The sequence below is a fragment of the Pleuronectes platessa genome, chromosome 12 (assembly GCF_947347685.1).
Source record: "Pleuronectes platessa chromosome 12, fPlePla1.1, whole genome shotgun sequence".
Classification (NCBI taxonomy): Eukaryota; Metazoa; Chordata; class Actinopteri; order Pleuronectiformes; family Pleuronectidae; genus Pleuronectes; species Pleuronectes platessa.
This window is the reverse complement of record NC_070637.1, coordinates 3,134,154-3,161,982: the sequence shown is the minus strand read 5'-3', so window position 1 is coordinate 3,161,982 and position 27,829 is coordinate 3,134,154. Positions and strand designations below refer to the sequence as shown.

Sequence of the window (27,829 nt, the reverse complement as noted above, 5' to 3'; positions counted from 1 at the left end):
TCGGAATACACTATCATTATGTGTGGATGCACTCTCAGTTCACAGCTTTCTGCAAACCATGTCTCTGTATACTACTGCTCAGCATTGCTGTGCCAATTGTTAATTAAGTGGGTCTTTGTGCCAAAGTTCTCCCATAGGGATTTACAATTAGTTGTTTTGGTTGAATAATGAATGAATTGGTTGATTACATACAGTGGATTAAAACCTCTGTCTTCACCTTATGTCGCTGCAGGTGCAGGCGAAGGAAAATGTGTCTCTGAAAAGATTGTAGCTTGCTCTGTCACGGATGACAGCATCTGTAGTCAGCTTGAATTCAGCGTGGTGGTAAATGGATTTAAATACTCAGAGTCATGACACAAAAAAAGGTTTATAAACGTTTATAGAAACTTCTCTTGCAGTGTAATCCACTTTAACTCTGTCCGTGGATACCTGAGCTACATTTGATTGACAGCTCGATGGATATACCCACAAACTGATGGCTACATATATAGTCCATTCAGCAATTGTATGCGACCTTTTTGGTAAAATATCTAGCTGAATTTAGCAGCTGCTCAGCTGAGCCTAGGATAACATAAAGAGTGGAAGCAGGGGGAACAACTGATAGATACAAATTGACCTCCATGCACATCCAAAACTCCCTAATTAACACATTATATGTCTCTCATTTCATCTGCTGAAAAACCAAGGTGTGAAAACCTGAGGACAGAGGGTCCACGGCTGGACCGAGCTCCCTCCTTTCCCTGCAGTCTTTATGCTAAGCTACATGCTGTAAACCAGAGAGGTATCAATCTTAACGTCAAATAAATATTAAAAATAATGAATACGAAAATGATTCATGGTTTCCACCACAGTTTTGTTATTGTTGGTGGTGAGGCACAGCCTCTCAAACAACACCAGTATTCTAATCCTCATTATCTTCCTAATTGTTGGTCTTTTGAAAATGTCACACTGGAATCAATAATGATTTAAGCACATTGTATTCTATGTTTTCTATCATATTAGATGTGACTGATTTCTGACCGGATGTTTACTGAAAGACTAATATCCCCCTTATAGATCAGTTGAACACAGTTGATGCCATTGGTTGCCTCCTGTTCTGTCAAGGCCACAGGTGTTGATCGTGTCCTTCAGTCTAACTACTCCTGTCTGTCATGGATTTGGGAAAATAACACTTTTTGCATATCATTTTCTCTCTTGTGACAATAGAGTCGACATAAGCAAGTATCTCAAAATACATATTCCTCAACAGCTTTTTCTAAAATACTTAATATATATATATATATATATATATATATATTCATCATGCCTTCAATATTTATGTTATTGCACTTCTTGTACAATCAGGAAAGTCTCCTGAATAACTGGACAGTTAACTGCTTTTTCAAATGGACAGTAAAAGGAAATGGGGTGACTGGTGTTCCTATATTTTGAAGTCAAGTCAAATTATATAAGCTTTATACCTGCCTAAACATTCTAATGGGGCAACAACAACAGAGAGAGGTGAGAGAATTTAATGTAAACCCAAATTTATTTTTCAAATCACTATTCAGTTAAAGTTAAACCACAACTTGTAAGCAAATGGCTGAAAGTCCAATTTTAAGGCACGTTGTTGTACCAACGCCCGATATAATGTCAGCCTAAGAGATTTCCCTGACAACCTTTGATGGATAGATGGAATATAATGTAATAGTGTCTGGTACAGCTCTGCTTCTCAGAAATGCTTTAAAAAAATGTCTACTAAACTGATTTATTGTACTTTAAAGGACAACTTTCAAAGACTCTTGATGTCCCATGTGTTAATAATATACTGTAATGTTCAGATGTTCAGTGTCCTCATAAACCTGCTGATGGGCTGTGAAACACTGTACTTGACTATAATGGATCTGAAGTGGTGAAATCATGATCATACTGTAATGGTTCCTGCATTGATTTGAACCGGTACTCATCCAAATCCGCTTTTTATGATTTACATATGGAGTTTTATTTTTTGGGTTGCTGGGTAATGGACATATGTGTGTCCATGTAACTACATGTTTGTCATTAATTGGATGTTACTGTTTATTTTCTCCTTACTTGTGAGAATGCCATATCATCTATTAAATGTGGTACGCTCAGAAAATGTTTTTTCTTCTTCTCAGAGATGACTTCATCAAAACTGATTATAGACAGATGGATTTTCAGCACCATTACCCTATGGTGCATTTAGCCGTCTGTTATTCTAAATGCTATTTCCCATTATTGACGTGCAGTGAGCAGAGCAGTAACATGTACTGTATAGGTAAGCCTGAAAATGTCAAACAGCGAGGAGAGAGCATTCTTCATAGTTTGGTAACAGAAATACTCACATTGATTGTCTGTATACTGGGTGGTGGAAGACAGCAGAATGAGTTACCATGAAGGGGAAATGTGGGAGCAGACACACTGTAATCAGCCTGTCCATCTCAACACTGGGCTTCAATTACTTTGCGGATGATCACACAATGCCTTCCATCCTCTCCCTCTTCAGTAAAAACCCAGACAACACTGCTTCTTACAGCAATGTTGGTACAGACACATAGTATCTTCTGTTGTCATGTTGCTCTTCTAGGTTCTTCAAATCCGATGTGCTCAGATATTAGGAAAAGTTTGGTTATTTTCCTATTTTTCTTAGCTGTTTGAGTGATAGTTTTTACACTAGTAAATTGAATGGTGTCCCGCATACACCCACAGAAATGCACAAATGAGCCATAAGTTGTCAGCTGCATGGTTGTCAAGGTAGTTTTTACACAACTCATGCGACACAAAAAAAAACTGAGTACATTTATAAATAAATGCTCTGTTGTTGGTTTGCAGATTTCTGCTGGGAAAGACCTTGGTTTAAACTATCTTTCATCAACTCAGTAACCTTTCCACAGTCATAAGAGGTATGATTACATATATGATTTGAGTTTCAATTTAAAATACAGGCTGGAATTGGTTTGTTTAAATAAACCTTTAACTTTCTGCTTGTCTGGTGTTAGTGTTAATCGTTCCATCATTCAGTCTGGTTGCAACAGAAGGTGGAAATCTTGTGCTTTGATATTTGTTGGTTTACATTTGGATCACAGATTGTGCCTTCAAAGTTCTTCTGTGTGAACTGATTAAACCACAAAGCAGAGCGATAGCAACCATTTTGAGCTTGTTTATTTGGGTTATGGACAATAAAGCTTCATCACATGAGCCTCCTTGAAAGCTGTACTACATCCCTCACGTACACAAAAAGAAACAAACACCATGTCGACCTGCTGAAAGCTGTGGAGGACAAGCGTACAGCGGGTGCAGTTTCAAAGGTTAGGACTGGGGGATGGGTGGCAGAAGCATATGATTATGAGTTCCGTGGAAGAGCACATTGAAACAACAGCAGCAGCAATAGCAGTGCTTCTCAGGCTAAGACGGGTTTACAGTGTGAACTCCTCTCAGATTTCCATTGGGCGCCAACATCAGGTTAAGGATGATGGGCATATCAACTACACACTTTCAGAGAAAAAGAAGAACAATCACAGACATTGGGATTCATTGCAGATTACCAGTTTCATTTCCTACAAAAATATTGCACAAAAATCTGAATATACAGTGACAGAGAGAGATTGACAATAGCAGCTGAAAAGCCAATATCTACATGAGCAACATATCGAATATACTAAAAATCGCATGAAATAGTCCTTTGTGTCCACTAAAGGCCAATTCATGCATTCTGTATCTGGGTGCCCACAAAAAGATTTGCAATCTGCCCGAGTCAGCCAAGGTTCGCGTGTGCCCTATCTGATCTGCATGCGACCCAAAATATGACACTACACAGACTGTTCACACAGCAAGCACGCAGACTGTGCATGCGCCAGAAAAGTGAATTGGATAACTGTGTACTGCAATGTATGCATGTCATGATGTTTGTACTGTATTCCGCATCCTTTCGCGTGTCATTGCAGTCATTCACCGTTTTGGGGAATTTCTTATGTTGTTCGGCCGAACAAAGCAGCTCATCTTCTCACTGTCCAGAGGGCTAAAATTATGTTTTCTTGTGTACATGTGTGAAACGTGTCCTCTTCTGCAAACCTGCCACTGGAGTGAAGTCCACCAAGTATGATCAAGGCTCAAGTCTGGCTCATTACTTCTCTTATACCATTAGTTGACATCTAAATTTATCTCAACTCACAGGGCATAGGCTGCTGCAATGATAAATGCTTAATGATTTTCTATGCATTCTGGTAATATTTACTGTTATTCAGGGTTGGAGATTATGGTCAGCCTTCAAGCTAATCATCCGTTATATTTGACTGGCTGTTTTTGTTCTGAACAGCACATCGCTTTCTGTCAAACATTGGCACTACACTTCTGTCTACTATGAGTTCACCCTGACAATTTGTTGAACGCCGCAATTCTGATGTTCTGATCCTTGTTCATATTTAGAGAAAGCTCCTAAACTCAACCTGTTTATTTAAACCCAATCAAACTCAATTGTATTTGCTGTGCTGGAAATATCTGATGTGGCACTGATTGGCAAGATAACCATCAGAATAAAGAAAGAAAGAAAAGAACATCTTCAACAGAATAGATTCAGAAATTTGTCAGTGGTTTAGGATAGATGTTTCCTTGAGATACACAGAAGTAACATATAACGTCTTGACAAGCAATTGTTTTCCAGTTGCTCTGTAAGGGTGTACAGGATGAACAGCAAGGCATTTTGGGAGCAGTAGATAGTGCTGATAGATTATTGTAATAGGCTACATCAATGCTTGATTGATGGTTTTGCTGGAAAACAAGGGAAAGTGGTGCCAAACAGTTGTATAGAAACAAAAACAGAAACATACGTTCATTTGGGTATGAAAACAACTCACAAAGCCACAAGAGCACCACTTAACATCACAGCTCCTTGAAGTAGCCGCTTAACATACCAAGTAAATGCCTGACCCCAACCCTTAGCCCCAATGTAAACCCAATTGCAGCTGTTAGGACAAAGCAATCTTTTATCACAACAAGGGTTTCAGATCAACATTTGTTCCAACAAGCATAGAAAGAAAACACATTCAAGCAGGTAAATAAACAAATGTTTCAACATTTCAACATCAACAATTTCAACATCATGAGAGATCCTTGGTAACAATCAATGAAAAAGAGGCAATTCTGTGCCTTTCTCATCTCATCTGGTAATCTGAACAGAATGTAACCTGTCAAGAGAAAACCATACATACATATTAGAAAAGAAATAGAACCCCAAAAAATAAAATGTCTTCATCCTTCAAAGGAAACTATGAAGGAAGGAACTATGGGTAACAACATGTTTGGCCTTACTAAGACAAACAAATAAATCAACAGAAAGAGGCAAATTATATATTAGGTTTTACTTATAATCATGCTGAAATCACAAAGAGCTTTTGAGCAGGGAAAGTCACTTCTAAAATCCAAATATATTACGGTAAACAGTGCTCAAAGCAAAAGATATGTATGACTGCTTGCAGGGTAATTAGACAAACACAGAGGTGGATGTGTAAACCTACTTTCCCTTAGTAGTGTTCACATTGATATTGACTCCAATATTTCACCTTCATATCAACAAATATTAAATACATACTATTTCTCCAAAATGAAGATAATTCAAACTAGCAGCACATAAATGTGCACATAGTCCCAAGTCCTTATGCCAAAGCAGTTACAGACAAGAAAGCAAACCAAATCAAATTGTTACAATGACCTTTTGCAGAGAAAAACTAAACTGAAGGATTAATGTGCAGCACTACTGAGGGCAGATAAGTGTAGCTTTCAAGTTTCCCTTTTAAACCCCAGAGACACATGGAAAGCATGGGGACTGCATTACACTGTGCAAATCAAAACATCAATGACAGGATTACCATGAATTATTTGGGAGAAAATTCATTTTCCTATCATATCTTTCATGTAAAAATGAAGTGGATCAAAAACTGGACCTCACAACCCCAATATTTAAAACTGACTGCTGCAATTCCTGTCCAAAAGGATACTGTTTGATAGAAGGAAAGGTGCACAGAGCATGTTCCTCTTATTTATTTCTCTAGTCTTATTTAGTGGAGTGCTTCCACACAGATCTGCTCCTCGGTAATGTCATCTAGCAGTTGCACCTCCACTGGGCTGCCGATGTCACTGTCATAGACCTCTGTCCCCATCAAGGCTTCGTCTTCTAGGCCTTCTCCTTTTCCTTTAAAACCTTGCTGCTCTGAAGGAGAGGTGCTCTCCACCGACTCTAGGTCTTCAATCCCAGCCCGGTAATGGATCATTAGCAAGGTAAGGGCCTGCAGTCTCTCCCCAGACTTGGCCAGGGCAGTACCAATAAGGTTTTTGCGACGGGCATCTGTGGCCTCTTTGTCCTCTAGCATAAGGGCGTTATTGTGCTCCAGCTCCTGGTCAATTTCCTGCTGCAGTTTATCCAGCATCAACTCAAGCTTCTGGGAGCGCTCATCTGTGGGCAGCCCCCGGTACAGGTCCCGCCCTATCTCCTTCACAGCTATGAACACACTGTCATCCAGCCCTCCTTCCTTGCGTACAAGTTTACTGCTACCAGCACAGCTGACGGGCTGCTTTGAGGGGCTGGCACCACTGGTGTAGGTCTCAGTATCACTGCTCTCATTGTCTGAAGTGTTGGGTGTATGCTTGGGTGAGGGTTCCACCGCTCCAGGCACCACATCAACCACCTGCTCAACTAGCCGAGTCTTAGGTACCTGCCGCAGATTAAGCAGGCGGGAGCTGGTGTTGATGATATGGCGCGTTAGTCCAGTTGCCCGGGTAATGGTGGATTTGGCTTCAGGGTCAGCTCCACGACGTTCAGTTGCTGCCACACAGAAGGGATTTTCAGAGAGGCACTTGTCCTGGCACTTCTTGTGGCAAACATAGGCGCAGATCATACACTGAGAGGCTGCCTTGGTCCAAACCTTCTTCTTGCAGTATTCACACCAGGTGGGGTTCTGGAACTGTGTGTCCTGGAAGTTGTGACGAACCTCTACCAACTGCATGGTGCCAAAGGCCAAGTCATCCCGTGGTGTTGAAGGGATATGTTCCCTCTCCCTCTCCTTTAAATCTTCATCAAGAAGACTTCCCTCTCGCTCTTTTTCTACCAGACCCCCTGGAAATTCAAAGTCACCCTCAGCTAAATAGCAGAAGTTCAGGGTCACATCTCCATAACACAGCTTTTCATTGAAGCCCTTGTGGGTGCCGAGACTTCGTAGTGCAGTGCGGCTGACATTGGCTCTGGGCTCTGGAGGCCCAAGCCTAAAGGGGCTCTGGTACTCTGCTGAAGATGTGGCCATACATTCCAGGGCTACATGCTCCAGTCGGAGACTCACATGACCCAGACACAACAAACTACCCAGCTTAAAGGGATCTTTGCACCACAGGGCCACATTAAGGTACTTGTGATTGCTCTCTACATCAAACACCATTGAGGCTTTGGGCCAGCGTGCTGTCTGATTACGAAACATGGTTTCTGGAGATTCCCAAATGGAGTGGTCTTCTAGACTGTCTCGTGTGCTGCACGAGCTCTCTGAAGCTTTTTCCTTTGCTTGATCAGCCTTGCTACAGCTGGTTGCAGTGGGAAGGGCTGGCAGCTCATCAGTGGACTCGTTTGGCTTAGTGGACTGCTTTGTGTCAGCCTGTTTGACACATACTTTCTCTGTGCCAGCCTTCTCCTCATTGGCTCCAGTGAGAGGAACCTTTTCTGGAGATTTTTCAGAAGCACTACTAGCGGCAGTCACTATAGGAGCAACAGTTGCATTAGAAGTTGTAGCAGAATCGACACTTTCAAAAAGACTGGTTTCTGAAGAGGCTGTTGTCAACCTTATCTGAGGTCTTGGCGGCACTGGAGGGCGAGAGGGAGGAGGTGGGGGAGGAACAGTGGGGCGCTGCAGACCCTCACTTGGATCACTACTGGTCTTATGTGGTGAGGGCTTTGGTGATTCTTTGGGATGAGGCTTTAATGGTGACTGAAGACCCACCAGGTTAAGCTTGCGGTTTAGAATGGGTGATATGGAACCAAGGGGCTTGGAGGCCAAGTTGGCCACAGTCCTTTTGGGGCTTTGGTTTACTGTAAGTAAGAAATCCTCCTTAGTTTCACTGGTATTTGTGGTACTGTGAGGGCTACCAGTCTGACTAGGTTTGGAGTCCACAATCAACTCTTCAAACTCAGAGTCCATGTCTTTGCCATCGGATATGTCAGAAAGGGTGGTGATGGGGGCTGGGTCCTCCTCATAGCCACCTGGCTGAGGGATAAAACCGGTTTCTTCGAGCTGCCCAAAGCCTTCCTGAAGAGTTCCTAAGCTTCCCAAAGAGGAAGTCTGGTGACGAACCGGTCTCTCATAAAGGACCACTACCCTGTCTCCAGCCTGCTTCAACAGTTTGGGTACTTGAACTGAGGATGTCACTTTGACACCTGTCAACAGAAACAACAGTGAGAGGGTTTTCAATCGATAGTATAAAGAGATAAATGACAGTGTTAAAAAGTATTTATACAATGTAAAACGATATTTATAACCACATCTGGTGGTTTTAAAGATATGTTGTACCAACTATGTATTAAAAAAAAAAAAGCTTATGATATCAACTTATTATTGATGTGTTGACATGTCATACCTCCAATGGCAATGAGGCGATCGCCCCTCTGCAGATCTGCTGTGGATGCAGGAGAGTTGGCTGTGACCGTCTCAATGCTGACGTGGACTGCGTCCCCCTCAGTGGCAGGAACATGCCTGAAGGTCATCCCAACGCTGCCACATAGCCCCTTGATAACCTCCGTCTGATGTGTACAGGTGATAAGACAAAAACTGAGCAATAAACACTAGCATTTGTAATAGAGGTTATAGTCAACATATGCATCTATTTCATGCAACAGCTGGTAGTATTGTTTTGTGCAAGAATAAGACATCCACCAAAGAGGCTATGTTTGCTCTGCATTTGATCTTGGTCATTTTCATTAATTTAAAATTATAAATCATGGGTCGGGATGAGAAAAATCTGGTATGTTTAGGGGAATGATATGTTTGAGTCTAAGTAATTTGGTGAAAAATGTCTTGCAATGTTAAAGAAAATGACAAAATATATACTCCTGGGTCTGACCCCTGATCTGAAGCTGCACCAAAATGTTATGTGATCTTCTTTGGGGGTCTTGCCCCAGCCAGCCAAAAAAGTTCATGGAAATCGATTTTTGTAATTTGTGTTTAATCCTGACAACAAACAACCAAATAAAGTCAGACAGTCAAGATAATTAAACAGAAACTTTCTTTTAAACCAATTTTTTGTACCTTTAAAAATATCTTTCAATATTTATTGATAACCCTGGTTTTGAATCATACATATTGATTAGGAATAATTTTTAATATACTGTGTTTTGAAACATTTTCAAAAAATAGGTGGCAAGTATAGAAAACTATATTGATGAACAACCTTATTAGATCACAGAATTAAATTGTACTTATAAGGGAAATTATAATTAATGACTTATACATATGGCTATTTTTTGGAGTATAAGAGTAAGAAACTTCATTTTGTAAATCAGGGTATTGTCACATATGGTTGGTGAATAAAGCATGCTGTGCTGAAGAAAGTTGTGTTTGTTTGTTAATACTGTATTTGTTACCTGGAGGATCAGTGTATCATAGCATTAATAATGGTTCTCATTTACCCTAATCTCAGTAAAGTGAGCTCCATTCCAGAACATACACAGTTTGCATTCCTTTTACGAACAATGCATTTTGGTGAGTAGCACTGAATGAAAACCTATCATGTTTACAAGACAACAACAAAAAGGTAAACAAATAACCAATGTGTTCACTGCTGTTTATATTCTAAATGTTGAACATCTATAACTCACAGGGACTGCAATTTGTTTGGTCTAGATGCAAAAGAATGAAGAAAAAAACTGAAGCTGACAAATGCTTCAACAGCTTCACTGACATCTGCCTCCAGCACTTTAACGGGAGACTCAAACTGAGAGGGGCAATTCTGTAGGAGAGGAGAGAGCTGCAATTAAACCTCCACCCCCGGCTGCCTTAATAACAGCCACTGCACACAGTCCAAGTCACATATCCCACAACACACCTGTTGTGATGCGGAGGTGACCTGCTTCATGCCTGACAGGCCGTTAGTCAAATGACTGTACAGTATAGTGACATTTCCAACTCCTATGCTGTTGATCATCTGGGTTTGTGTTCCATGTGATTTTAGCAGTGATTGGTGGAGACTGTCAGCGTACTGGAGACCTATGGTGGAATCTTTCCAGGTACAGGGAAACAGCTAAATGAGGTGGAGGAGAAGATGGTATGAGTGTCTGATTCAACAGAGAGAGAAGAGGGGCAGACATGATGTGGGTTGACAGAGATGAATGACTGTAATTTCCCTTGCTGTCATTTGTAACGGGTTCTGGTAGACGGGCAGTGATTGAGTTAAGGCTGGCCTCGAATAAACAGATGATCTATACAAGATGGCAAAGCTGGATCATTATCATAACTGACAACCAAAATGCTAAAGAACCTGCTCTCCTCCATTTGTTGGCAAGTTTCAAACACAGAAATGTTAACAGAGTAAAAGGAATTTTATACCATAGTGCTTCCAATCCTTCAGATTAATGCATCATGATTCTTAAGTAAAGGTAAGTTAAGTCTTTCCCTTGGAAGAACTATTTATAGCACTTTAAAAATAAGAGAAATCTCTAAATACAAGAAAATTGGTTAGAGTGAAGAGTTTTATTAAAGGGGACGTATTATGAAAATTCCACTTTTGTAGTGCTTCTACATGTTAATTTGGGTATCTGGCATGTCTACCGTTCCTAAAAACTCTGGAAAAAAACAACTCCCGCGATTTGTCGTGGTTCCTCTATTTCAGAAACGATACGCTAGATGGCGTCGAATGGGATTGCGACCGAAAAATACGTAAAGTTCCAACCATGCCCATGTAGGGAGTCTCGCTACATGGCCTTGGACCACCCCCCACCATCATCATCTCACCGGCTCCGGGGATCGAGACGGCCAGGCGCCCCGGCTAGCGCTCCACCCTCTCCCCGGGGAGACGGCGCCGACGCCCGGGGGTCTCCGCCTCGACGATCGGCATGTTTATGCGGCCACTTAGATGTCTGACGGGTAGCAACAGTGAGCTAACGCTGCAAGCTAGGGTAAAAATATGCAGAAAACTCTCCCAGGACGGACAGAAGTGCAAAAGATCTCAGGTGTAGGAAAACATCATCAAGATTAAAGTTTTTAGCAGCATTGATGAGGGATGAGGTAGGTCTTTCAACCCAGTGACTAGACACATTTTTTAAAGACTTGTAAAAGTGATTACTCTTTTCTTACTAAGAGCCTCTGATTCACCATTGATGTATGTTTGTGAGTGTGTTTGTGTGCACATTTCTGCCATAGGCTATGTTTGGGGACAAATTTCAGACTAAAAACCAGGGTACTGGGGAAAGGCAGATGTTTTGATCAAGTGTAAAGTGTCAATAAAGTGATTTTTATTAAGTTTAGGGTTAGAGAAATAGTGTTTATGGTTAGAATAGGTCATTCGGAAATTAATATAAAATCTATTTAAAGTCCCAAAAGGTGACCTATGACAACGTGTGTGTCTGTGTCTGTGTGTGTGTGTGTGTGTGTGTGTGTGTGTGTGTGTGTGTGTGTGTGTGTGTGTGTGTGTGTGTGTGTGCGCGCGGTCTGTGCGGATGTGTGTGCGCGACTGACTTTAATCTGATCAGGCCATGTTACAGCTCTTCCATGAAGGCTAACAACGTTGCAGAGAAAGGCACGGTGCTGTAGGGAGAATGTGGACTCTAAAGGCCTATTCGGCTTCACATCACACCGTGACCATTAGTTAGTGAGCAGCTCGGCTCTGTGGGCAAACGCTCTGAGACGTAAAAAGGAAAACTATAAAAAGGAAAAAATCACTGCAACATACAACAAAGTAATGGAAGTTGAAAAGCACATGTATCCACAATACGCAACTGACAGTCCAGTCCATCTCAGATCTGATCACAGTTATGAGGCCACACAGACATTAAAAATAAAATACTTTTCATAGTTTAATAGAAAGTTTTAATATAAATACTTTATTTCTGATGGTTGAGGGGGAATAAGTCTCAGCTTTAAAGAGTTGAGTGAAGAGTTTACCATTATTTTCTACATATTACCTATAAAGACTATAGTAAAAAAACATTTGCCATACTGTCATGTTGTCATTAAAATTTAAGAAATTAAGAATTTTTGCATTATATTTTCAATAGCATGGAGGAAATAATAATAATAAAAAAAATACTATGCTACTGTTGTTAAACAAATTGCCTGATGGTGAGGTCTAGTTTTTTATGCAAACATTTGGCAGCTGATGTCAGTGCTGAGTGGGGCGGCTGTGGCTGAGGGGGGTAGAGCGGTTGTCCTCTGACCAGAAGGTCAACGGTTTCAATCGCAGTCTTCCCCATTTTGCATGCCGAAGTGTCCTTGGGCAAGATGCTGAAGCCCAAAACTGCCTCTTCTCATAGAGAAAGGTGTTGCACACACAGTAGATGCTCTGCATGAATGTGTGTGGATGGGTGAATGGCAAGAGCTGTACTGTAAAGTGCTTTGAGTACAGACCATTTACTTTCGATTCACACAGACATTCAGGACAGTGATATTTCAGGTAAAAAACACTGAAAGGTGCAGAGTATCACAAATTGAAGGAGCTCTGTAGCTGTGTGTGTAAAGCTGTACCACTGGCTGCAGTGCAGCCATTGTGCCTTCAATAGATTCAATAGATTTACTGTCTTAGTTTTACAATTATTACACACTTGCCCAAGCAAGAATAGAGCATAAGAAATACAGTTGTATCCAATTGTATAGAATTATTCTGAAACCACTTAGGAATATTCTCTGTAAAAAGAACCTTGGTTTTGTATACATACTTTTGGACATCATTTCTATTATAAAAAACATCTTAAATCTAGGACAGGTCTGCTCTCAGAAATGTTCAACACATTGTAAAACACTTCATTTTAATAGGTTTCATACACGGCAGCATCATAATCGCTCCAGAATTAAAGAGCCCACTAGAGTCAAACTGGATGTGAGCCAGTGTAACACTTCTCAAACCAGAATACAGTTGTTTGTTTTAATTGTGTCTAACAGTAACTATTTGCTAAACGGGTTGCAGGAGTGGATGAAATACTCCTCTCACTACAGCTATTGTTTATTATGACACTTCAATAAAACGTTTAATGAATATAAATCCTTTCTCCAACGACTTGTTGGGTGCTGTTTGGTGCTTCTCTAAATGTGAAGTTTAATTGTCGCGCAGTGCAGCTTTCTCTTGGGGCTGAGCAGCGGTGGCTGCGCTAACCTTGTTAACATCGACTAAGACAACAAGCAGCTCTCGGCTCCTTTTTCTCTGAGCAGAGCACAAACAAAGAACATAGCAAGCCCAAACTGGCCAGATGTAAATGGAGCAATTTACCCTCTATTTCAGCAAAGCCAGCCTCACTTTTATCTGCACTGCCACGGAGAACAAAAGAAAGGTTAATATGTAGCTCCAGGACACACATCCAGACAAGTTCTCTTTTGATCCCAGGAAACAAACAATCAGTGTAACAAAAGACCTCTGTTACACCTTTTCATACACTCAGACACACTCCCACAAAAGTGAGTCACCACCTCACAAAACTAAACCTAATGCTTTTTCATCATATATGCAAAATTCAGTCACTCCTCAAGACTCCTCAGCAGTTTACACTTTTTATCTGTCCATCTAATATTATATTTTCTTGTGAATGTGGATTGATCCCAATACAAAATATGACTTGGTGTGTTGGAATAAGAAGAAATAATTAGGAGTGAAATTCCGTAAAATGTTCACTATGGCGATATAGTATATTTTTCAGACGTAAACCAACAATAGCTGATGCATCAGATTTCTCTGTGCCATACCGCTCCATTGTTGTCCAAAAAATATTTAAAACATTCCAGCACTGGATGACATATTCCTTACTTACCATGAAGACACTTATTTTGACCCAATCCACCGGCCAGAAATAATTAGTACAGCACAAACATGTGGACTAATACTCAACTGAATATAGTCCCTCACAAATCCTGTTCAACAAACATTCGCTAAAAACCTGCTGAGACAAGCTATTTTAGGAAATTACTGAGCCTTTGTAACATGGAATTTATTTGCCAGCTATTGTCTTGAATACAATTTCATGAGATATTCTGACGATAAGAAAAGACAAATTCATAACTTTTAAAAACTCATGATGGCATTATGTCTACGGTCTACCTGCCAGAGTTTTGGCTCTATGAGACAATTGTCGTTTTGGCGTGTAAGACCCAATTGGAACTGACACTGGTATTTATTGATGATTCCACCCAAGGTAAAAGCATAAAACATACACTGTGTATCCAGATGGACAAAGCATCTTCGATCAATAATATTATTAATATAATATTTGAATAAAAAATTGTCAAACGCTACTTAAGTATTTTGGTGGGTTGTCATGTCGTCCTTTTTATATACAGTCTTGAGGATGAATGCAAAGGTATACAGGAGCTTTCTGAGCTAAGATTTAGTCATATGCATCAAAGGTCAAAAAATCTAATTCGACTGAAATGAAATGTACGACTGATATCTTAACAGTAAATTATTATAGACAGTTATATTTACTATTAAACAGACTCTTGTTCTTATTTGACTATTATCAGATTTGAAGGCATTCGAAGCAGTTATACATGTAGATTGCTCGTAGAAAAGTGCTGCCCATAGATGCACTGTGTGAATGGGTGAAAACTGTAATGTAAAGCGCTTTGAGTGGCCATCAGGATTAAAGAAGCTCAATAAAATACAGACCATTTACCATTTGTGTAAAATGTTTTATACTGGACACCATTGAATAAGTTATGAGGAGATTATGAGTACTAATAAGAGGTCTGCAGGGAGAGGTGGCTGGCTGCAGGTTGGCCTGAAACCCTGGTTTGATGGATATCTTGGACAGAGCAGCGTCTGCTGTTGCTTGGCTGAACATCCCTCTGTTCTGCAGCAGGTCTGGGAGGGTGCGTGTGAGATGGAGAGGTGAGGGTTGAACAAATCCTTTTCCTTGTCACTGCGCTGCTTGGTAATTTAATCTAATACCACATGTCAGATCGATTTGTGTATGGTTATAGGGTACAAGTCGCTGCGAGGCAAGTGCGCCGCAATTCCCTGCCACATCCAATTAGTAGCCCCGGTAGTGATGGGGGTGGAGCGGGCTAAGGGGTGGTGTGCATGGCCAGTGACTGCCTGGGTGTTTACGTAGGTACTTATTAGGCGGGTTAACAGTGACGCATATTGTGTGCTACATGTTCTGAGACACAATATCACAGACGCGTGTTGAATTACAGTATGAAATCTGCATTAGAACATTTACATTCTATTTAGTACGCTATCCCAGAGCAGTGTTGTTAAGATATCAACTGAATGTTTCCATGGAATATGAGGTTTTCACAACAGTGATTGGGTCACTATCCTCTTCATACGTTCAACTGAACTAATTCGCTTATTTCCAAAAGTCACTGCTCCAGCCAAAGGGAGGCAATAAACCTTAATTGAAAAATTGTACATATAGTAAGAGCTAGAGAATAATATTGAAAGATACATTAATTCAAATTGAAGATGTGATCGTGATAAATAAATATACAAATGGTAAAAGAAGTCATAAAAACAATATATCCCTTCAGTGATATTTCAATTCCTACCAATCTCCATTTCAAATGGGCAGATAGACGGAAACTACCTCTTAAACCTACCGAACACTGTATAGACGGTCCTGTATTCGACCGTAACTTGTAAAAACTGACTACCAAGCCCCTTTCACGGTGTGATTGTGTAGCTGTGCGGAGGTCAGACAAGAGCCAGGCTCTGTCCTACTTTCTCTAGCTCACTTTTAAAAGCTTATTTATGTTAAACATCAGGTATGGACATCTTGTTTTAAACAATTTGTATCTCTCTTGTCTCTATAACAGCAAGCTTTAAACCACACCCATGAGCAGGACGTAACTCATACACTGTTTAGCCTTTCATAATGTTATTTATTGGGGAGGAATAGAAAATAAAATAAAAGTTCCTTGCATTACCATGTGGTTGGAATGGGCTGAGCCATAATGTTTTCAAAGAAACAGATCAAGATGATATGTTACCATTCCTTATGAAGGTGGTTAAAGTACTGTTGATATTTGATGAAAAGTTTAAAAGAGGAATTTCCACTGGTTATTACCATCCACTACGATTGGTTGTCAGGTATGGCTAATGAACTGCTGCCGAGTGAGAGGACATACTAGTGTCACAATATTCTGTTATTGATAATTACTGTGATATGAATATTGATATCATGTTTTTAATACACATGATAAAGCTGAGGAGAGACTAGAGATAAAATAAACAAAAATAAGAATTTGACTGGTGGTATTATTATTTTTTGCAAAACATTCTGTTAACTTTGCGATATTTAGCGATCACATTATTTGGGCAACGAAGATCATGTGGTGAAAATCTGATCTTGTGGAAAATAATCTGTACAGACAGATACAGGCAAACTCACGACTCTTTTTGAAAAACATTAGATACTATTTTTTGTTAAATATTGAATAATGATTAAAAATGCAGATTTTTGGGGGGTAATTGAACAATCAACAGCTCGTTGTTGGGTTTTAATGGATTTAGGCTCCATCGACAAATGATAAAATAAGAAACCTGCTAAAAGAACTGATTTGACCTAGATTTTTATTGGGACAATTACAACCATTGGTCATTGTTGCACTACACTGTCTCTTTTAAAGAAACAGGAAACTCACCTACATTGAGTAGGTTGGTTTTAAGTCAGTGTGAAGCCCTCCGTGAATGACACTATCACAACTCACAGATGTTCTTTTTTTCATTTATGATTAATATGATTTTCACATACACTGACCACAGACCAACTGTAAACCAATGTCAATATAAGAAAGATTATGATCTGGAAACTGAAACAGAATAATGGGCAGATATTAAGGAGTCACAACCTAATTCAACACAATCACGTACAATTAAGCAGTGGATGACGCGTCTTTCTTGGGCAAAACCACCATGGAGTTTAGCTTCACACTTGTTTACCGTGTGGCTTTATCTGAATTTTCAAGCTGCCTTTTTTATCATGGCGAGCAGGTTTCAAAAGCGTTAACAAAGGAGTTGTTATGGAGACATGGACCAACAAAAAAGGTGTCCTGCCTAATTTGCACTTGTATCAACAGCAGCGGTGGTTCGGTCGCCCACGCACTCCCTTTCTGTGGCACTGTCATTGTCCTGCCATTGAAAAATAATGATCTGTCATGACTGTTACATCATTCCAGTTCATTAAAGGACAACTACATTCTGAAGAACTAGCACTGGTTCAGAAAGAAAGAAGACACCATTTCCCTCGTTATCAATTTGGCATTTCAGGTCTTTGAACACCAGTGCTCGTCTGTCATGCAAGCACTCTGCGTATCTGCCTCAGTGGGCTCACCAGCTGCTTTAGATGCTGGGATGGCCAAAGTGTCTTTTTGCTTTCTGGAGACTTTAAGAAATGATGTGACCACTTGACCACAAGACATTTACTTATCATTCATTTAACATTTGCACGGTTTCACACCTAATTCCAGCCTATACGTAAACAGGCTAACAGTTATTAGCGTGTGATCTCAGCTGGCCCTTTGATCTCCTATTCAAAACACAACTATAACAAATAGCCGATTCGCACATGTCATTCCTCTCCAGGTCTGGGAGGCAGAGAGCAACAAAAATGAATGCTTTTATTACATTTGGCTCTGCTGTTGCCCAATACGTCGTATATAATGTCATTTTTGTTAAGCAGAAGTAGAAACCGCAAATATACTCTGTGGTTACCGTCACTCTAAATAAAACTGACACAGAAGAAGAAAAACAGACAGGCCTACGTCATGTCAGTTGTCAGATCCTTGTAGATGGAAAAGAAAGGCCATTCAGAGTAATTTTATAAATCAAGAGTCTGTATTATCGCAGCGTTACTCAAAGATTAGAGGGAGTTAGTAAACCAACATCAACTTGTTGCTTACGCTGCCGGATGTGATCCAAGCAACAGAATCATAAAGAGAAACCACAATCTAATCTAAATCTTTGCGACACCCAGTGTCCCCCCCCCCAACGCCCCTCCCCCTTTAAGGCCAAGTAAAATACAGCGCCAGATCTCAACACAAGTCATTAAATGTTACCTTTCCTACAAAGCAGATCTATAGCTTGCTCTTTTATTAAACAAACTAAATGGCCTTATGTTATTTATTATTTATAGAACGGCATGTCATTTCCGTCTCTACATGGTCGCGGGTTTAGATTTCTCCTCTGCTCTCTGTATCGCGCACGGCGGAGTTCCATCCCAATGCGCACACAGACACGTGCGCGCTCACACAGGTGAGCACACTCCCACCAGCGGACACCCTCCCTAGCATCTGCCCGGCCCCCCAGCCCCCCGAGCACCCTAGCAAGAGAAAATATAGAAAATAGCAAGAAATCTGTAATAAAGCCTTGGCTCCGTCTGTCATGCACATAGCGGCCTGTATATTGAGTTTCCCCTGATGTGAATTGATCAGTGGAAGAAGCGATTCGAAACAAACAGCTTGTAGGACCAACCTCTCATGTCTTTAATCTGCCTTCCGCCACACGGAAAGCGGTTGTCAAACAGAATTAGAACGGGCCATAGCAAGGCAGAAGCAGATGATGAATGCGTCACTCGCTCTGAGTCAATGTATGCGTTTAAAAAAAAATGACAAGGGTGATATGCTCCCTTTGCTGCTATTCAATTTTGTGGAGGGTGTGCGTGATGACAAACACCAAGAGTGATCACACTGTGTAGTTTGCACATTTAAAGACAGACACTATCACACGCTTAAAGTGTCAGGAGACATGTGTTTTGACTGAGAGTCATGTTCAAAAATATGTTGCTGCAAATACTAGGAGCTATTATTTTACCTATATTTTCCACTCCCCAAAAATCCAGATTGGAAAGTGAAGTGGTGGTCAGTCTGGTACTTCAGATGACTCATTGTTACATAGTGTGTTTGTGTGTGTGTGTCACACGTGCGTGTGTATGTGCATGCGTGCACGAGTGTGTTGTCTCATCAACCAACTGTCTTTCATCGGGTCCGGGTCTGATTAAAGACACAAAGACACCCTGAGTGGAACATCAAACAATCACTGTGATGGGGAGGGTTGTGTACGTGTCTATGAGTTTGTGTGGGGGGTGCATCAGAGAGGCTGAAATCACCTGCATAAAATTCCCTGTTCTCCCTCTTCAAGCCTGATGACTGGTGTGGCTCTGCATGTGCGTGTGCGTGTGTGCGCAAAGTGAGGGATAAGAAATAGTGGCCTGGCTGATCTTGGGTACCAGCTGTGGAGCAGACTCTCGTTTGTTTTCATTACATGACTGAACAAAAACACCACAAAACACTGTCCTTACACATAACGTGCAAAACACAGTTTTACTGTTACTTAAAATAGTTTAGATTATAAGTGAAATGTACAAAATTGTGTGACTTGAATATAAACACTGTGGTGGATACAGAACAAAGTAAACTAATACACTTATATTTTAACAATCTCAAATATTTCTTCTTTTCATATAATGTGCAAACACTTGTACTTTAGTATCTCCATTTTGTGCTACTACATACTTCCACTCCGATACATTTCAGCTTTAATTACTTTTAAAATTAATATGAATTCCTCGTTTTCTTTCATGCTATGGTTCTTCAAAAGCATTATGAAATTACTACTGTTATAAATGGCAACGATTACACCTGCAAAAGGTTCTTGTTGACTATTTACTTATGGGACATTCCAGCGTGAAATATTCCCAGCTGCTGAAAGTTTAGCTTTGGCTGACGCTAAGAAAAGTTAGCAGATTGAAGAAGGTGGAATCAGAACAGGATAGATGTGTGTACTCACTGATGCCTGACCACACATTCTCAGCAGTATCACAGGTATTTCTGGTGCTGGTATCAGAAAGTCTCAACAAACTCGACAAACAAGACTGCAGCAGACTGGGGACCAGCAAGCTCGAGACACTTGAAGATTCTGTCCACTCACTGTTTGTGATGCCCCAAAGAGTCTATTGATGGTTCATTACCATTAATTAAAGATTAAGAAAAATCATTCTCTCTAGTAGGTACTTCAATAGGAATTGTTTCACTGGTTCCTTAATTTTTTTCAGATTACCTAATGACAGCTATAATTGTTTTAATAGTTCTTCAAATTGAAACTGGGCCAGTGCAGTTGTAAAATACAAAACAAGTTGTAAAATATAAAACTAATATAATACAAAGACATTTTTGCAAATAAATGAATAAAAGTTAAAGAAATTATAATCTAATTTAATTAGGTTTACTTGAAGGTAGGGGCAGGGCCAGGATACACAGTGTGCTTGAATAGGGGACTATTCTCAGAATATATTCATTGATGTCTGGCTTTGCTCAGAGCTAAAAGTAAAGAAGGCCCCTGGTTTAGAAAAATGTTAAAGGTGACAAGAGCAGTAAGAAACTCATCAAACTGAAACATGTTAATCAGATGTTTAAGACCTGAAGGGAAATGAGTGGCTGTTAAATTGTTCTAAGCCTAAACTTGTTTGTGTGTGATGAGAAGCCTGACATATTTCGTCTAATCTGACCTCTAATCACAGATGTTCACTAATAATAAATGACAATGGCTTCAAGTCTGGGAAACTGGATCATTTTGGGCCCTGGGCCACGACCCTGACCACACACACAACATCCAGTGGAACGCAGCCGTATGACAGACACACACACACCTTTTTACACAAGACAAAACCACCCACAAGTGTAACCACCTTTACACAACAAGGCATGGAGCTGTAGTGTTTGTGCACACAGACTCACAAACACACACATTGAAAGTCCCTTCGGTCAAGCTGTCAGCAAGCATCAGCTCTCAGTGCAGACGATGGAATTGACTGGGCAGATGTGCAAACACGCCTGACAGATCCCCACCCCTCCCCCACCCTCAACACACCATAAACGAGTAATAAAAAACAAAAACAGCCAGCCAGCCTCACACTGCAATCACACTGGCTTTCATTTACCCAGTTGTGCAGATGCGTGAACCAATGGGAAGCAGCATTACTTCTTTCTCTATATAATTAGAATCCATACAGAAGTGCTAGGTTTTAATGTCACCTCAAAACCCAAAATACACAAGGTCCAGACTAGAAATGTATGAGCACTGATAATATAAAATATATTTTTAAAATAGCTATTGTCAAACATATATTCTTAAAAATACAGACATTTCACATCATGTCCACATTGACACCTATACTAGTACGAATTGCTAGTTTCAGAAATAGTCCACAGTACTTCATCAGTCTTGATTTGGTATTTTCAGGGCTGAAACTAGCACTTTTATTTACACCTTCAAATAACTTGTTTTGTTTACTATTCAAAGGGTGTTTGGTATAAAGTGATATGAATGAGCATGAATGCTGATATAACCTGCAAACCTGTAGATGGCAGATATTTTGTAATTTGCTAAATAAATGACAGAATAAAATAATTAACTGCCAACAACTACACCCCAAATACAAAACAAAGCTCCACTGACAAACATTTAAGGCATGATTAGTATGATTCCAGTGTGAATGAAGAGCTACTGTTCATAACACTACTGGTAAAGCAATGACGATGACAAAACCAGAACTGGATAAAGTCAAACATATCAGCAGCAGTTAATAACACGTAAGGTGGAGAAATAATATTTGGCAAGTGAAAACAACAGAGAGCAGCAGATGCCTGTGAATAGCTCATTAAAAAACAGCCAGTGTCTCCCAGGCCCATTCATAACTGGTATTGTGACTCTCCATTGTGTGTGCAAGCAGAAACTAAACCGTGATATGCAGTTGGAAGATAGAAATTTGAACCAAGCACTGAAAGCCATGTTGAAAACAGTCCATGGACCCCTCCTGATGAGAGCGGCTCCCCCCTTGGGAATAAAGACACATGGTGCAGTGAAAAGCAGCAGCAAGTGGCTCACACTGGTTAAAATTAGAGAATGTTAAAATGGCATGAAAAGCATCCACATACACAAGACAAGCTGCTGTTATCATAAGGGAGCCAAGGGAAGCTCATATCTTGCAATCATCAGGGGAGAAGTTGATGGCGAATTGACCTTTACCAGATGGTATAGCCTTTAATCCTGACTCCGGAGTCCTGCTGGGGACATGCAGACTGGGGAGGTCTGATAAAAAAGGCTCAAATGCCAACGCAAATCTGCATTTCTATGCCTATATTAACTAAAAAGGGAAACAAGTGCTTTGAAGTGGTACCACTTGGAGGGGGCTGTGCGGATGGCTGCACTGGTCAAGTGTTGGGGTGGATCAGTTCACATATTCATTACTTATTGGATTGCTGGCTGCACCTCTAACTGACCATGGTGTTCAATCAGTCCTGGAGAAAGGTCTGCAAATGTGTTTGTGTCACATGTGTAAGTCGACAACATGTCATTAAATGCTGTTTCACATATTCTAGCACTTTAGTGGATTTATTTAAGACTGTAAGAAATGCACTAAGGGCATGCTTGCACTAAGTGTCGATTAAAGACAAGAAGAAAATGTAGTCTAAAAATTTAAATTTAACCAGAATCCATATTTTCAGTGATTTAAAAAAAAAAAAAAAAAAAAAAAAGGTGACAAGATGACAGTTTTCAGTAATGACAGTGTCATTACTTTTCCATCTGGCTGTGCTGCACATTTCTCTCCCTGTGCACTCATTATACTTCACAGGATTCTGCACAACAGCAAGAGCCAGTGGCTTGCTGAGATAAGATGGTTTTACCAGGTCAATGAGACAACATGGAAAAGCAAGCAGATCTCATGAAACATTATCTGTAACGTTAGTGCTGATATAAAAAGAGTCCATCATCTAAATCTAATATTTTAACATCTCATCAATTTTGTATTCAGATTTTAATTTGAAATTGTTCTTTTAATATTGTTCTATTGTGTTGTATAAATAGAAAGTGTTCATCCAACATCCTGCTTATGTGAGATTTCTCTATTTTATGTGTTGACATTTTGACATGTCTGTGCTTGATCTCATGTATCTGATTCATTCATTTATTTTATATATCTATTCTTTTCATAAATGCCATTATATACTCCAGTGATGTTCGGAAAGGAAGAAACGCACCATCACACATTTTAAAGTCTCAGTTGATTTCCAACAACTTCAATTCATACACTCAATTTTCTTGAGTCTGAACATAAAACTGAATCATTGAATGATCTTTTTTATTAAAGTACAATAACCTGCTGCTTCTGAGGGAGAGAAATAACATGAAGATAATGTGCTTAGAGCTAAACTAAAGACTTGATGTTTCACTGCCACCTGCTGGTGGAGGACTCAAATCGTCCAAAGTCATTAAACACAACATCAGAAAACAGTACAGGGCAATTACTGTTCAACAGAATCTGAGCAGTGGTGTATAAAGCACTTGAAAGCCATACTTGAGTAAAAGTACAGATATCTTACCCGAAAGTGACTCCGGTAAAAGTGAAAGTAACCCATCAGAGATGACTTGAGCAAATGTCTTAAAGTAGCTCATATTAAATGTACTTAAGTATCAAAAGTATCTGGTGTTTACAGTGCCTTGCATAAGTATTCACCCCCCTTGGACTTTTTCCCATTATGTACTGTTACTAACTGGAATTCAAATAGACTTAAATAAACTTTTTCCCGTTTGATCAACAAAACATGCATAGTACTTTGGAGGTGCAAAATAAATTTTATTGTGACACAAACAATAATGAGAACAAAAAAGTTGACATCTGTTGGGTGCATAAGTATTCACCCCCCTGTGTCAATACTTGGTAGAACCCCCTTTCGCTGCAATTACAGCTGCAAGTCTTTTGGGGTATGTCTCTACCAGCTTTGCACATCTAAAGATGGAAAGGTTTGTCCATTCTTCTTGGCAAAAAAGATGAAGCTCAGTCAGATTGGATGGAGACCGTCTGTGAACCGCAATCTTCAAGTCTTGCCATAGATTCTCTATTGGATTGAGGTCTGGGCTTTGACTGGGCCATTTTAAGACATTAACATTCTTTAATCCAAACCATTCCTTTGTAGCTCTGGCTGTATGTTTAGAGTCATTGTCCTGCTGGAAGATGAACCTCCGCCCCAGTCTCAAGTCTTTTGCAGACTGCATCAGATTTTCTTCAAGGATTTCCCTGTATTTGGCTCCATCCATCTGTCCCTCTATTCTGACCAGTTTCCCTGTACCTGCTGAAGAGAAGCATCCCCACAGCATGATGCTACCACCACTATGTTTCACTGTTGGGATGGTGTGCTCAGGGTGATGGGCAGTGTTGGGTTTTCGCCACACATAGCGTTTTGCATTGAGGCCAAAAAGTTCAATTTTGGTCTCATCTGACCAGAGCACCTTCTTCCACATGTTTGCTGTGTCTCCCGCATGGCTTCTGGCAAACTCCAAACGGGATTTTTTATGGATCCCTTTCAACAATGGCTTTCTTCTTGCCACTCTTCCATAAAGGCCAGATTTGTGGAGTAGACGACTAATAGTTGTCCTGTGGACAGATTCTCCCACCTCAGCTGTGGATCTCTGCAACTCCTCCAGACTAACCATGGGCCTCCTGGTTGCTTCTCTGATTAATTTTCTCCTTGTCCGACTCTTCAGTTTGGGTGGACGGCCTCCTCTTGGTAGGTTTGCGGTTGTGCCATATTCTTTCCATTTTCTTATGATGGATTTTATGGTGCTCAGAGAGATGTTCAAAGCTCTGGATATTTTTTTATAACCTAACCCTGCTTCATATTTCTCCACAACTTTATCCCTGACCTGTTTGGTGAGCTCCTTGGTCTTCATGATGCTGTTTGTTCAGTAATGATCTCCAACAAACTCTGAGTCCGTCACAGAACAGGTGTATTTATACTGAGATTAAATTGCAGACAGGTGGACCCTATTTACTAATTATGTGACTTGCAAATGTGACTTGTGAATGCAATTGGTCGCACCAGATCTTTGTTAGGGGTTTCACAGTAAAGGGGGTGAATACATATGCACTCAACACTTTTCAGATTTTTATTTGTAAATAATTGTGAAATCCATGTAATATTTCCCCCCACTTCCAAATGAAGCACTATTTTGTGTTGGTCCATTACATAAACTCACGATGAAATAAATTTTAATCTGTGGTTATACCATGACAAAATGTAGAAAAGTCCAAAGGGGGTGAATACTTATGCAAGGCACTGTACATGTACTTAAGTATCAAAAGTAAAAGTACATGTACAAAAATAAAAAAATGCAAAGTGCATTTTATAGTAGTCCTATACAGACACAAAACAACCCAAAATTGTTCTCTTCAGGATTTATTTCAACTGACTGAAAAATTATAACAACAATATACATATAATGTATAATTTTACAAATTTGGAACCCCAGATGCTGAGGTTCAAATAGTAATGGACTAGTGCATCTGACCTTCAAATGCCTCCTGTGTCTACCTAAGAACAGTAATTGACCACAGTATAAACAATGAACCTTTCATCGAATCATTCAAAACTAAAGAGGAAATCTCAGAAAGGACTCAAGTCCTCAAGACCTGTCACAGGCCGAGTTTAAGCGCCTTAGGCATATTTGGCTACGCCTCAAATGTGTTTGTCTTCTCCGGGATATCCTTGTCGTGCCCCGTTATACAAGCAGTAAGAATATATTTTTAACAATACCCTATTTGCACTTCTTTTTTTTTTTTTCATGTGTTGCTTTGCAAATGGTTATGCTTAAATGTCGATGTTATTGCATATGCCTGTGTTCATATACAATTATTTTTTATATAAAATTAATAATATGTATGATAGGGCTGCTCGATTAATCGAAATTTAACCGTGATTTCGATTATGGGGTCAAACAATCTCCAAACTACTATAATCGAGTTCTCGAAAGAGACGCAGATGCGCCATTCAGTCCTTCCCCCAAAGCATACAGCGGCCCAGCTGACTGGCTCTCACTCTCAAGCAGCCGTAACGTAGGCGAGTTGTGTGTGTGGTGACCGGCGGTGAAAAAAACAGCGCGAGTGGAAAAGCAGCAGCACACCATGTATCGGCCGCGCACCGCTATTCTCAAGCGCGCTCCCGCCTGGCTGTTCAGACCGGTCAGACCGGACCCGCATTTCTCCGCGCCGGTCGGCCGATCAGAGAGTGTTAAGGTTGCCATCATTAAGGGTTTGAATAACCGGGCACCGATATCCTGGTTTCACGGAGGAATAAGACACGCAGCAGTCATCGGTGTTTACCTGAATCGGAAGTGATTCACTTTATTTTGCACGCTCCAGTCATTTAAAGGATAAAGCATAGACTTCAGAATAAGCGCACATAATCATTTGAATAATCGTGATTTCGATATTGTCAAAAATAATCGTGATTATGATTTTTTCCATAATTGAGCAGCCCTAATGTATGATTTTAGTCCTGTGTGTGGATCATATAGTGGTGATTAAAGGTGTGATTGGGCCGCACACATTTTTCAGTTTTCAAATTGGGCCACGGCATTCGTAAGTTTGGGAATGGCTGATCTAAGGAAATAAAACTCTTAAAGGGGACATATTACGAAAATTCCACTTTTGTAGTGCTTCTACATGTTAATGTGGGTATCTGGCATGTCTACCGACCCAAAAACTCTGGCAAAAAAACAACTCCAGCGATTTGTTATGGCTCCTCTAAGTCAGAAACGTCATGCTTGAGTGACTGAATGAGCTTCCGTATGCTTCTCTCGTCACAAGCAAGTGGGAGTCTCTCTTACATGGCCTTAGCCCGCCCCCCCCAACACTCATTATAGATTCGATATTTGAGCAGTTCGTACATATTTATTCATATTCTAGTTATGTTCAAGCACAGCTTCGAGTTAACACGCGGCAAAAACGACAGGGAGTGGCGGTGACACGGTGCGATCTGGGGCTCTCCGAGGTGGTGACGATAGCTGATCCCAGCCGCTATGTCATCGCATCAGCAGATCCGCCGCTGCCTCGGACACCCCGGATCGAACCGTGTCACCGCCGCTTCCCCCGTCACTTTTGCCGTGTGTTAACTCGCCACTTACCTTGAGCCGGTTACACCACAGGGTAGTCTACAATGTTCCCAGTGAGCTGCCCTCGCGTAGATCTCGATCTAAGTTGCTGCAAGCTAGCGTTAGCCCGCTGCTGCTACCCGTCAGACATCAAAGTGGCCGCATAAACATGACGATTGTCGAGGCAGAGACCCCTTAGACACCTCTAAACGCTTTCCACAGGACCCGACCAGGACCCGAGCTTCACCCTACTGCACCGTGTCGGCTGCAGTAGGGGGGAGCTGGCTCATTAGCTTTTAAAGGAACAGGCTCTCAAAACAGGTCAATCTGAGAAGGGCTATTTTAGACAGGGTAAAAAGCAGCTGTTTTAAATTATCCTTGTGGTATTTTTTCCAAAATACATTTTACAAGACCCCAAGGAACTAAATCAACTTGTGGTAAAATGGGCATAATATGTCCCCTTTAACAACGTTTCTGAAGGTGAACCTGCGGAGGGATCGTTACCAGAACAGCCTGCTTGACCACGGTCGACCAAGGCAGCCCGACCAACATCCGGACTTTTAGGGTCTCGTGCTGCTCCCCACCACTGAATCTGAGCCACTGTTAATGTCATTTAGAAGTGTGTGGCAGGAACAGCCGCCGCAGAGCCAGTCATTAGGCATGACATTTCACTCTAAAACTGTCATTATTCACATCCAAACAAGCCTGATGTGATAACTGTAATATCTCGAAA

General features: G+C 40.6%; 1 protein-coding gene across 1 annotated transcript in view; it reads right to left on the bottom strand.

The window, feature by feature from the left end:
- Positions 1-3,144: 3,144 nt before the first annotated feature.
- pdzd8 (PDZ domain containing 8) overlaps positions 3,145-27,829 on the bottom strand; it is a 46,738-nt gene continuing 22,053 nt past the window's right edge. The window contains exons 4-5 of the mRNA XM_053436061.1: positions 8,611-8,773; positions 3,145-8,410 (exon numbers count right to left, since the gene is read on the bottom strand). Of these exons, the coding sequence (XP_053292036.1) occupies positions 6,054-8,410; positions 8,611-8,773 (2,520 nt within the window). The 3' untranslated portion in view covers positions 3,145-6,053. The remainder of the gene's footprint in view (positions 8,411-8,610; positions 8,774-27,829) is intronic.